This window comes from Terrapene carolina, unplaced genomic scaffold (assembly GCF_002925995.2).
Source record: "Terrapene carolina triunguis isolate 2854851 unplaced genomic scaffold, T_m_triunguis-2.0 Scaffold42, whole genome shotgun sequence".
In the NCBI taxonomy this organism is placed as follows: Eukaryota; Metazoa; Chordata; order Testudines; family Emydidae; genus Terrapene; species Terrapene triunguis.
This window is the reverse complement of record NW_020664393.1, coordinates 40,280,833-40,293,903: the sequence shown is the minus strand read 5'-3', so window position 1 is coordinate 40,293,903 and position 13,071 is coordinate 40,280,833. Positions and strand designations below refer to the sequence as shown.

At 37.7% G+C, this 13,071-nt stretch overlaps 1 protein-coding gene across 1 annotated transcript in view; it reads right to left on the bottom strand.

Moving 5' to 3' along the window:
* The window catches only part of DST (dystonin), a 361,566-nt gene that overhangs the window by 141,561 nt on the left and 206,934 nt on the right, over nt 1-13,071 (bottom strand). Inside the window, exons 36-39 of the mRNA XM_026654897.1 lie at nt 6,303-6,455; nt 3,865-4,098; nt 3,282-3,566; nt 852-1,397 (exon numbers count right to left, since the gene is read on the bottom strand). Of these exons, the coding sequence (XP_026510682.1) occupies nt 852-1,397; nt 3,282-3,566; nt 3,865-4,098; nt 6,303-6,455 (1,218 nt within the window). The remainder of the gene's footprint in view (nt 1-851; nt 1,398-3,281; nt 3,567-3,864; nt 4,099-6,302; nt 6,456-13,071) is intronic.

The following is a 13,071-nucleotide window of genomic DNA, read 5'->3' as shown; positions in this document are numbered from 1 at the left end:
GAAAAGGGGTAGGGATTAGTGCCAAAGTAGGCCCGGATTAATGCAGGTGCTTTAGGGGCTGCAGCCCATAGCCCCGGGCTAAGAGGGGCCCTGGCGCAGCAGGGCTCAGGCAGGTTGCCTGCATGCCCTGGCCCCATGCCGCTCCCAGAAGCGGACGGCTTCTGGTATGTCTCTGCAGCCCCTGGTGCGGGGCCGGGGGGGGAGAGTCAGCTCTGCACGCTGTCCCCGCCCCCCAGCACCGTCCCCACAGCTCTCATTGGCCAGGGAATGGAATTGCTCCTTAAAGGCAGTGGTTTCTGAGAGCCCACTGCCAACTTTGGAGGTCAGACTAGGAAAAACTAGAATAGGCCACAGATAAATTAAAGCTTTCTATCAAATTTATATTTTGAATGCTAATTTTGGCAGGCCCTGGCTTTTATTGTATTTGTATTAATAAGACTAGAAGTAGGTTACCACTTGGAAGGAAAAATTTCAGGGCACAAGTGATAGGCAGATGCAGTAGGTAGACAAAATCTAGAGGAACCATAGAGTTTCCTTCCGTTCCAAAATATTATTCAGACACTCTGCTTTCATATAGATTCATAGATTTTTAAGACCAGAAGGGACCATTAGATCATCTAGTCTGACCTCTGTATAATACAGGCCATAGAATTCACACAGTTACTCCAATAACTTGTGTTTGACTAAAGTATCTCTCTTTGAAAGGCATCCAGCCTTGAGCTGAGGACTTCAAGAGCTGGAGAATCTATCACTTCCTTTCCAGTTTGCTTTAATAGTAAATCATCTTTCACATAAATATTTGGTGAGCCAACTATTTTCCCCTTACGCATTCAGATGTAAATAAAACGTACCTTAGTATAAAGAGATTTGAAACGATCTGAAGCACCATCCAGTTTACTTTGCACCTCTATGTAAGTAGCTGAAGTATCAATACCATCTTTGTCAACCTTGACACCATCTTTTTTACTCCAAGATTTAGCCGCATCTAACACCCTCTGTCCAGAAATTGTAATGTACCGTAAGTCACCTTTGTGAGAAATAACATCTTCTGAAAAACTCTTTTGCCTTTTGAGCTTGGTCATGATACCAGTGAAGTCAGCAGCACCGGCCGCCAGGTTTTCAAGTTCTTGTTCTGACTGCTGCAGCCAGCTTTCAAACTCACTGTAGTCTGTATCAAATTTCTCAAGTTCTTCCTGCAGAGAGTGTGTTAACTTCATTTTCCATTCCGATTCAGCTAAAGCAGTTTCATACTGGACTTTCAGTTCCTTCACGTTCCTTTGCATCTTCTCTTTTTCTTCAGGGGAAAGGTAGTGGCCTTGTTTCTCAAGTAGAGCTTGGGCAGACTGAGTTGCTATTATAACAGCCTGTTGCTGAGAAATAATTTTCTCATGTTGAGCCTATAAGAAAAAAAAATATTTATGACTAGTATCCTCCTGTAGGGTTCCATCACAGCACTTTTTTTTAATCAGAAGTCTCCACTGAAATCACTGAGGAGTTCTGTCTAGAAACTGATAGCACAACATGGACCAAAATTACAAAGCAGCTCAGAATGTTAAAAGGCTTTTCCACATCTCTTCTGATTGATCAGAGAACAATTTGTGAGTAATGTAAATAATGAATAGAAGGGATGTTTAAATTAAATTACTCAAAAATTGTTCTCTGATCAAGCAGAAGAGATGTGATAAAGCCTTTCAACATTCTGAGTTGCTCATTAAAAATGCCACTCTTATTCATTATTTACCTATAGCATTTTCAAACTGTAAAAAATAACTACTGGTAATTACAGATCAGACCCTAGTGTATACATGGGCAAAGCCCTTTTGACATCAATGGAACTTGGAGAAACACTGATGCACATCAGCTGAGGACCTATATTTCTAACACAACTTGCATGGATTACCATCTACAGGCAAGCCCAGTCAGAAACCACCACTTTAAATTTTCCCAAGATTTTTGATTCATTATACAACATGCTAAATGATGGGCAGTTTTTTATAAGTGTAAGTATTCCTTTACCAGTTGCACACACAATAGCTCCTGGTTCTAACCATGGGCCAGATATATCAAAGGGAGAATAGATATTTCCTATTTATTTTGAGTGAATAAAAGTCATTGCTAATTTTTATATTTCCATTTTTGGATTTTAATAAACAGTTCTCAAGATGATTATAAAAAATCTTTCCTTATAGAAAAATTGCCATTCTATCTCATAAAAAATCCATACACATTAGATACTATATAGATTTCACCAAGTTAAAACTAATAAATGATAGGAGCTATAAATACACACTAAAAGAACCTGATGTAAAACATGTTCGGCTCTGGGGGAAAAAAGACCATATCTTTTAAAACACCTCAGTTCCTGAAGTGCCTCATTTCCTATAGAAACAATGACTATGTATTTTGTAAAATGGGCTCTGGTGCTTCTCCATATATGTGCGGTAGACAGTTATCGAAGATCAGATTTGAGCCCTCTGTTAATACTATTTTCTAAAGAGCATCAATAGGAACAAACAAAACCACCTATGCTTCCATTTTCTTTAAGAAGGTTTTACATGGAAGCTATTCCAAAATACTGAGTGTTTCTTTGATCAATTTCTGCAGATCCTTCATTAGTTCCATCGCTCAGAATGTAAAAGGGTTTGAGCTGTTAAAACTGTATCTAAAATACAGAAGGCTGTCATAATTAAATATGCTGGCTGGAGCAGATATCTTAAAATTGCTCTGTTGTGGAGTTTTGCAGCTCCTGCTGAAGCCTTCATAATATGGTGCTTTACCCTCTGGGAATTTGTCACTTTTAAAGTGAGAATAATGTAGATTAATAATCTCAACATCCAATAACGGTAGCTGTGTGCAATCTGTGTTCAGTCATCAAAGGGAAATATATCAGACCAAATTATAATTTATCTTTGACAAGGATCAGGAAAGATTATGAAGCTGTGTTTCTGCCTACAGTACTTTATTTATCTACAATAAACATTGTACTGTGTTCATTTCAGCCTAGGAAAATAAAGGGCACTGTGATCACCATTAAGATGTCAACATTTGCCACTGAGAACACTGCAGTTTCTCCCATTCTTACAACAGGAAATAACTGGGTACCTGTGTGGTAACTGACAAACACTGACTCTTTTTAATGCCTTCTCCATTAACAGAATATCTATCAATGTACATTACGTATTTCTTTGAAACCTGATGGAAAGGCTTTCATTGACTCCAGTTGACTTATTACCATAGTAACTAAGTGCTGAATATTTGCCATAGCTGGTAACATGTAGTACCTTGACTTTCTGATACTGCTGGTTCAGGTTACTGTCTGTGGTTTTTACTCTGCCATCTACATGGGTTTCAGTCTGTTGCTGAAGTTCCAACAGGTTACCATTGACTTCATCCTCTTCTCCCTCCAAAGCCTTTACATCCCCTTCTTTAAAATGGGTTCCATTCTGTTCTATTGCCAGCGTCCATTTCTCATCCCCATGCTCTGCTGACTTATCCACATTTGACAGCCAATCCAAGAGATTTTCAATCGTATTTTTACTCTCTTCCAGTTGTTCTATGGCAGCAACCTACACATTGAAAGCTCATAATTTGAAATCTGAAATCATTTTTAGCCTTTACATAGTTTCAAATGTGGAGATTTGAATCATTTAAAAATATGTTGTTAAAATCTGAAAATATCTATTAACTAACATATTGAGAATTTGCTGTATTTGTAAAACAAACATGCACTAATTACTTTGATAGTAACCCAAGTAAAATATATGACTTTCATCTCTCATTGACAAACCAGTAATAAGTGGAAAGACAATTCCCCTAAGACTTTTTAAAAATTCAAATAAAGATGTAGAATTGATGCATAAGAACCTTTTCTGTTTCCTGCTTAATAGCTGTTGTCACAGCTTTATCCAGCACTTTTTTGGACTTTTCTGCCTTCTGGCTAAGCAGCAAACATTTTGTCTTAGCTTCATTAAGTTTCTGTTCAAGAATAGTCTTGTCTTCTTGTGACAGCTTTCCTCCATTCTCTTTCAAGAACATCTCAGTGTTTTTCACAATCTCTGCCAGTGCCTGTGCACTTGCCAGCATATCTTTCTGTAACTCCTTGTGGGAAAAACAACAAAAGAAGGTAGATAAATTATCTACCTGAACTTCACTTCAAACTTCTCAGAAGTCCCTCACTGAAAGGACAGCCTAACTCATCTTATCCCACACATTCTTGTAAACTCACTTATTACATTAGTTCAGATGAGTTATGCTTTTGTTTCTCAGATGGGATTTTGACCCCCACAATATCTCACAGTTGAGCCTTGGCAGCTTGAGAGATCAAGAGTGTGGTACCAGTCATTAGTTTGGAGAGCAAAGAAGTCTATTGTTAAAGTGTTAAAGAATAACTCATTTAACAATCTAGAGTGGGATAAGTCAAATGTTCCACAGACCATAGTAATAATGCATTTCTGCATAACAGTCCTGGGACAAGTCCAGAGCTGAAGCAGGTCTAGAGGGAGTCTAAACTGATAGATGTATACCTTCTTTTGGTCCCTTCTTCTCAATATGTGTGTTGCACGAACTTAGACTCCCTCTAGACTGCCTCAGAGAGTTTTAGACTCACTTAAACTCACATCCGATTACCGACATGTAATTACATCTCAACCCTTACACCTCACTTCTGAATTTGGCACAGTAGGTCTAAATTAATGTAAAGGATTATAAGGGAGAATCATAAGCCAAAAGGCCTTAAGAGCAGGGTGATGTTTATGGTGCCACTAGATAAAAAGTTTTGGACTCTCATATGGGCTTGTGGGTTTTGTGTTTTTTGATATTTAGTTTGAGAAAGAGCAGCTCATTTTAACGCACTAACAAATATTTTGGATGCTCTTCCTTTGGACACAGTAAATATTTTATATTAAATAAGATACAGCTTCTCCCCTAAAAAATCTTTGTGCTTTCTTCCATACCCCACCTTATACATGGAATGCTATCCCTGAACTGATCCATAAGGAACCTTTTCTTCCTTCAAATCCCCTCCCAAGTCCTGCTTCTGCCATGATGCCCACAAGAAATCAATCAAGAAATGAGGGCTAGGCTTTGGGGCAGTTGTGGATAGAGGATATTTATAAAGCAAATACATATTTGTACATAATAATTTCGTCTATCCCTCTTTCTTTCCCTTGGAATGTTGCTGGTAATCTTAGACTATAAGCTCTTAGAGTCAGGGAATGAGTCTACTTTTGTTCAGCACAATGGGTTACTGATCCTCCCCGGGACCTATGTGCACTACTAGAATATAAATATTAAATAATAATAAAAAACATAAAATGCTAAATCCTAAAGTCCTCACTGAGGCAAAATCTTAACTGATGTCAGTGGGAGATCTACCTCAGTATTAACAGAGTAAAAGTTAAGTTTTGGCATAAGGGCAGGGTCTAATAGCAAACTAAAAGAAAAGCTTTCAGATGTACATGTTGTCACAAGATTATAACAGAAAATGTGAAAAAGTTATAAAAAGGCACCCAGGGAATCTGCTGCCATCACTAGAGGGACAGAATTTATGGGGGAAAAAAGATGGTAGAGAACTCCTTTTAAAAAAAGTTTCAATAACGATGTGAGCAGAACACTCCATGCTTCCAGTTATAAAGTTCACATATGATTTTGACATAATAAGCTTGGGCTCACTTACATGTGATTTTCTCACATCTGGCAAGAATGCTTTTGAACTGCAGAATCACGTTAGATCTCAGGCATGCTACAAGATTGTTTCTGAAAGTATACAGTACATCGCAGACAGTCTATTCATTTGCTTTTTATCAAGCCACCATGAATGGGAGTACTGTACAGGTTCAATCCCTTACCTTCGGTCAACAAGGCATGGTTTTGTGTCTTTTTCTTTTTCCCTCTTTCCCTCCCTCTCTGTCCTGTTTTTCTATCCCCAGGGATGTTGTGCTGATTTCCAAACCATTGGGAAAACTGAGAGGCCACCTCCATTGCTGCTGTCAAAATTGCTGTGTGAATTAACTGGCCCAGGGTATCACATAACAAATTTGGATATCGCTCTTCAATACTTTTCCTTGCAGAGAACCAAGCACATTATCGGTAGTGCCATAATTCTTTTCTGCACAGAACCAGCATGAGATCCTGAGGCAGCTCCCGTTTCTACATCCCCCATGCAGTCAGTGCTTGCTATGGTTGGCCTAAAACCGGCCTTAGTCTTCTTAATGTAATCTCAGATTAGTTACAGTCCATAAAGAAACCAATCAAAAATACATCATAAGAATACTAAGGTTGCTGCTGTTTAGTCAAGTTTTCACCTCTTGTTTGGTTTGGTATTGCTTTAACTCAGCCTTGCTGTCTCCGATAACAAGAGCTTCTTGGTGACCAATGAGTCGATTTTCTGTTTGTGTAAAGAGATCACATATTTCCTGTAGTTTCTCCTTGCATTCCTGCTGCTGCTCAGCCACATCCTAATTTGGAGCAAAAATAAAACACAAAATCCTGCATAGGCATCATCAGAAGCTCCCTTACAAACTACTTTTTAAACAACAATATTGCAAGGCAATCATTTTAAAAGTATGCTGTAAACATGATAGCAGTGGTACACAGTTTGAGCAAGGTGAATATATAGAAGTTATGGATCATAAACCTTACATATGCTGTAAGTAAAAAGAGATCATGTATTGATGGAATTGCCCAGCAGAAATCTGGCCATGCATATGTGTGCAAGTGAAACCTCCAACCAACAGAAGTGAAAATCCACATCTCTTAATCTCTTGAAATCTGTGATAAACACTATTAGTTCTGAAAAAGGATACCAAAACAGAGGTTAGTTGTGACAGGTGTGTTAGTTTAGTTGGTATGCATGTTACCTGTGTAGAAAATGCTTGCATCTTTTAAGCAATATAGAGGAATAAAACATGCAGGATCATTATTGTTACCAAATTCTTATAGATGCTTCTTATTCACCCATTTTTATATATTTCTCTGCCATAGCACCTTGGCAACAACTTTCTTAGAATGTTACAAATCCTCAGGATTCTAAATAACTTTTTCCTAACATATCAATAGTGGGTGAATTGTTGCCTTCTGAGGCTTACATTTGTGCTTCTATGAGAGGAAGGGATGTACAGGTATACTGAGGGCATCCTCTAAGTCAGCCCTGACTATAATCATTTAGCTAATTACAAACACAACTGCTACATTATTCATGATTGTAAGCAAACACAAATACTTTTCCTTCAGTCTGACAGAAATACTAGACTTGATCCCCTTGCTTTTGTGTCGATAATGATGTCTGAAAACTCAAGTATCTATCCACTTTCTAATATGATAGCACTAAAAAGAATGGTCGTAACACAGAAAGACCGTAACAACTATTTATCAAACCTAATTGATACAGTCTTTGTAGAATAATGAAGGCAAATATAATAAAATGTATAGGATATTATAACATATTTAACCCTATAGCCAATGCTTCCCAAGCAACTCATTTCTGGTATGACATAATCACACATTAGTATTAAAATTCCTCATCTATATCGATAAAACACTAAGCACACACTGTCACAGAAAGGCAAACCTTCTGATCACCAAGATCTTGTGCTGTCCGTAACAGTCCCTCTAAACTTTCCATCTGAGATGTGATTGTTTCCTGTACTTCCTGAAAACACTTCTGAGTACTATTTAAGAGCCTCAACAGCTGTTTGCTCTGATTAGGAGAAAGATCCTGGGCATGTTCAGAAATGAAGAACTGAACATCAAATGCTATGGAGTCCAGTTGTATCTTCATACAGCCAAGCTCTTTTGAATTGTTCTGTAAATAAAACAAGGGGAAATGACTGATCGTAAAGAAAGGTTCAGTGTTCATAAAGCATATTTCAGAGAGAAATAATACTATCCCTAGCTCAATGTTCAACTATGTTTTTGATGAAAAATTTAACCAAAAGAAAGAATTAGTCTAAAAACTTGTATTCCAAGACAAGACAACTGGCTGAGTTTTCGCTTGTTTTGCCTTCTTGATCAGGGGTTTATATATCAAGTTCCAAATAAGGATGGTGCTCAGTCTTCTCCTTATTTGCTTTCTTACTTTTTCACATCAGAGGACTGACTGACCATCAACACTGAACAGGTACTACTGGGGAGCCATTTGCCTAACTGGAGGAGCAGTTCTGCAAAAACTAGAAATGGGAGAATATCTACTGAAGGTATTTCCTGCCACTGGCTTTCTTGCCTTCCTCTGCAATCTAGAGTGACACCCCACTCTCCTCTCCACCTGCGGGCAAATTCTGCCCTCAGTTACACTCATGCAACCCTACTGAAGTCACTAAACACTCTGCAACCCTATTCAAACCCCAATTAAGTCATTGCCCATTTTACATTCCATATATACATTTGAACAGTTGGTTCTGTTCACGTCTTCACGGGTAGCACATGAAGAGGGTGTTTAGGAGGTACTTGAATTCATGGTTTTGGATTTTTCCCCACTTTTGTTTCTTTAAAGCACCCACCATAGCTGTTTTGCGAATGTACATTAAACTCATTGAAGAGATTGGAGTTTAAGCATAGGATGTAATTATAATAATTGGGATAGGTTGCAGTCCTGCATTACACATTCAGATGGGGCCAGATTTCTTACAATAGATGTAAGCAGAGCCAACATTACATTATCTTTTCTGATAATTAGTTACACTATTTTATCATTTAACATCAATGATACCTGCCTTGAGCAGTTGTAAGCTTTGCTTCACATTTTCTATATCACTAGTATTCACTGTCAGGTTGTTCACAGTTTTACTGTTTTCTGTGATCCAGTCTGAAAACTTCTGAAGTCTGCTTAGAAGTTCCTGATGCAATATTGAAAGCTTAGACTAGAAAGGAAAGTTACATATTTATTTACAGTATCATAGTCTAACCAGCCAAATCTGATATTAAATGAAAGAAAATCTGACACCTAATTTATGTTAAAATAAAACCAAACCAAAATATTTATTTTTAACTGAACTACTTTAAAGTAAAGTGAAGCAAGTACACACACAAAAAAATCATTTAATAGAAACATACCATTTCAGAGTCAACAGCAAAGACTATTTGTTTTGCACGCTTTGAAGACATATCACAGACCACAAAAAAGGCCTTCTGTAAATATTCATATGTTATTTTTAGCTCTTTAAGTTGTTCTTTGGGACCATCTTTGTGCAGAGACTTTAAAAACTCTTCTGTCAACTTCAGATCTTTTTTTAGAACAACAGCAAAAGCAGCCAGTCCTGATTCAAATGACTGCAAACAAAATATAAACAAGATGCATTAAATTTACTAAGAGAAACAGGTTTAAAAGTAAATTCATGTAATTGTATTTAAAATCTGAACCACATGATCTCTCTCTTTATATTAGGGCTTTCTATAGCATCCTGCACTGTATTATCTATGTGCTTCTTAGTACACCATAGAAATAAGAAATATATTATACTTACCTCTAATTGTTCAAGTTGGGTTTTTAGCATTTCCAAGTTGTTACTAATAGGCTGCTCATTATCTAAGTGGAATTTCATATCCTGAACCATTGCCAAATGTCCTCGCAGTTTCTCTGTATACTTTAAACACTGCTGTACTCCACTGAACATCTGAAAATAAGTTTTAACAATCAAAAAATGCTTTCTGAGCTAATAGAGAAACATAACATTTGTTTCCATTACAATTTGTTTTAAATTTACAATTGGAGTGTTTGATATGTGGGTTTTTTGTTTGTTTTGGTTTTGGTTTTGGTTTTGGTTTAGTAATGATCTCCAATATTTAAAAGGATGCATGCAACTCCTTTAACATAAAATGTGTAACTGTGCCAGTTGTTACTTACCATGCCTCCTGGGTTGTCTCCTGGGGCAGCTTCTTTCATTTGCAGAACATCCTCAGAAAAGCTTTTGGATGGACTGTCTGACTTCTCAGGCTTCTGGTTATTTTCCAAAATAATAGCTGTGCTGTGAACCAATGAATTCCCTCTGAGAGTTTCTGATCCAAATTCTGTTAGTTCTGTTGAGAAAAGAGTACCCAGCTCCTCTGCTTTGCTTACACACTCATCATCTGTGGTGATATCAGCAGTCTGTGAGATGGTAAGCAAGTCTTTTGCCAAATCAGTCATCAATTCCTCGAATCTGTATGAACTTTCATCTCCAGGTGGGATTTGGAAGATTTGTTCAAGTTGAGAAGTAATAAGTTTAGGAGCTGTAGCTTTTCTCTCTTGGTCTCTTTCATTCTGGGCTTCTTCACTTCTTGTTTCATATGGATTATCAGTCTTTTGGTTGCAGTGGTTTTGCTTCAATATATCAAGGAGGAGGTCAGGACTCCTGTTATCAGGCCAAGATAACTGAAGATTATCATAGTCCTTTTGATCTATGCACGATGGGGTAGCCATTAGTGTAGCGCTAATGTCATCACGTGTTTGCTTGATATTTGACTCACTGGAAGTCTCATTCCCCAAGTGTGTGCGACTAATCATTTTAAGTAAATTTTGCATTAAAAATTTTGTGTCAGAGTAATTTAAAGGTTCACCTTCCTGCTTGCAGAAAACATGGCCATCTTTCAATTTCTTTTTTAAAATATTCTTTAAGTCTTCAATTAGTGTGTCAGATACTTCAGGAGAATGTGATATACCCTCCTCTACTTGCAAGTCTTTGGGGAGCATCACTTCTTTGTGAAATGATTCTACAGGCTTTTCTTTCCTGACACCATTTTCAATTACATCAGTCTTGTTGGCTAAAATATTCTGTTCCATAATGTTTTTTACTCCATTATAACAAACCAGTGTTTCACATTTCCTCTGCACAATATTATCCAAGCTATCACCTATGTTATCCAAAGGTCTAGAAGAAAAGTCTGCTGCACCTCTATGGTTCCCAGAATGTCTGGTTTCAGCCCTGTCCTCTGACTCCTGGACATTCTCAGAACTTCCTTCTGTGTCAGCTTTCTTAAAGGCAAATTCATGACTAACTATCATGTCATTTTCTGAAGTGTCTTTAAGAACTTTATCAGTTTCTTGACAGATGATAGCCTCATTTTCTGTGGTAACATTTATTCCCTTTGATTTTACTGTAACTGTCAGGGGAGAGGATTGAGCATTAGAACTTAATTCGGTTGGATGCCCTGCTCCCATATCAATAACATAGTCAGGTATCACTAACTCTTTTCCATTCTGTATATAATTTTCACCAGTTTCACCTTCCTTAAGGTAACAAGAATCAGCCTTATTCAGTTCTGAACTATCTTTTGCTTTTATGCCTTTTGCACATTGTTTTAAATAAGCAGAAAGGTCAAACTCTTCCATAAATTCATCTGATTTCACTGTATCAAAGTCACTGTAATGTCCTGATTTAGCATCACTCGAGGCTTGTCCAACATTTACTTTTTCTTCATTTGAAACAGCAATTTCACAACCTGTTTTAATAGATCCATCAAATATTTCTCCAAGGCTTTCCATATGAATGGGACTTTTACTTAATTCCTGGATATGACTTTCCTTTATAATAGTCACCATGTTTATATTTTGTTTAGAAATGTCAATACCTATTTCTATTTGACCAAGTTCTTTATTTGTGACTGGGTGTACTAAGTCAGTAAGAGAACCTAGACTATCACTGTCATTCACATAAGGCACATGTCTGACTACTTTATTATCCATTTGGGATGAATTTACCTTAAGCAGTTCTATGCCAGTCACATTATTTGACATGTGCTTCACGAGTATATCTTCCTCTGTGTTCTGTCTTTGCTCATAATTTGAACATGGCACAGATATATTGTTCTCGTTTTTCGTTATGACATGAACTGGTAACAGATCTTCTGAAGGGAGGAAGTCTATTTGAGTCTGAATGTTTGCAGCAGCAGCTTCCTTAGCAATAGCAGATGGGGATGCACACGCAGATCCCTCCTGAATTATTGCAGGGTCTGTTGCCATGGTATCATTCATGCCAAGATCAGGCGTTAGAGTCGTATGCTGTGTGAGGTGACTTTCTTCACTGTTAGATAACAGCCATTCAGTGCCAATGATGCTTTCAGGTTGGATATTTTCAGTAATATCTTCAAACATATGTTTGCTTTCTACCAAATCCTCAGAAGCACTTTCAATTTCTTGCTGTCCTTCCTCTTTGGTTTTATCTGTAAGATCAAGACTTCCTTCTTCAGAAACATCAGATACATTTTTATGTTTTTTTAAATTGGATTTATCAGAGCATAGATTACTTTTTTGACTGTTGGAATCTAACTGCAAAATATTATCAACTGCCATGTGCTTTAAAGGAAGATAACCATCCAAGGCATCAATATTCTGATTACATTCATCACTATCTTCCATTTCTTTGGAAGGAGCAAAAAGCTGGACACCAACGTTTTTATTCTGACACTGTGAGTAATAAATATCCATTATTCCTTCTTCTTCTTCTTCTTCTTCATCATCATCATCGTCGTCAGTTCCATCATAACTATCACTATCATAATCCATATAATCATAATTTCCCTCCTCCTCCTGCATTCCTTCATGCTCATCCTCATTAGAGTCACTTTTTGCTTGCACTTCAGCTTCATGCAGCCTCAATAAGGGACTAAAGCCGCTCTCTTCACTTTCTTCACTCTCTCTCATGACTGGTAGTGTCTGCTCCTTCTCTTCCACCTTCCCTACACTTTCTGTCTCCTCTTCAGAGATGGCTTCCAACATTCCAGCACTTCCTGAGGCCATATTTATCATCTCAAAGGAATCTGTCTGTCTTACTTCATTAACGCTCAGGACACTATCTCCTGTGTTACTCACATCTTGAAAAGTGTTTAGTTCTTCCCTCACATTTACTAGCCCGTCTCTTTCTTCTTGGACACCTAAGGGTGTGTTGTCAGGCTCTGGGGTATCATCATCTTCAAGCTGAGAGGTACTGTAATCATCATCAATCTGAGGGGAGTCATAGGAATCATACCCATCAACCTGAGGAGTGTCATATGCATCGTCATCGTCATCATCAAGCTGAGGAGTGTCATAGGCATCGTCATCTTCATCATCAAGCTGAGGAGTGTCATAGGCATCGTCATCTTCATCATCAACCTGAGGAG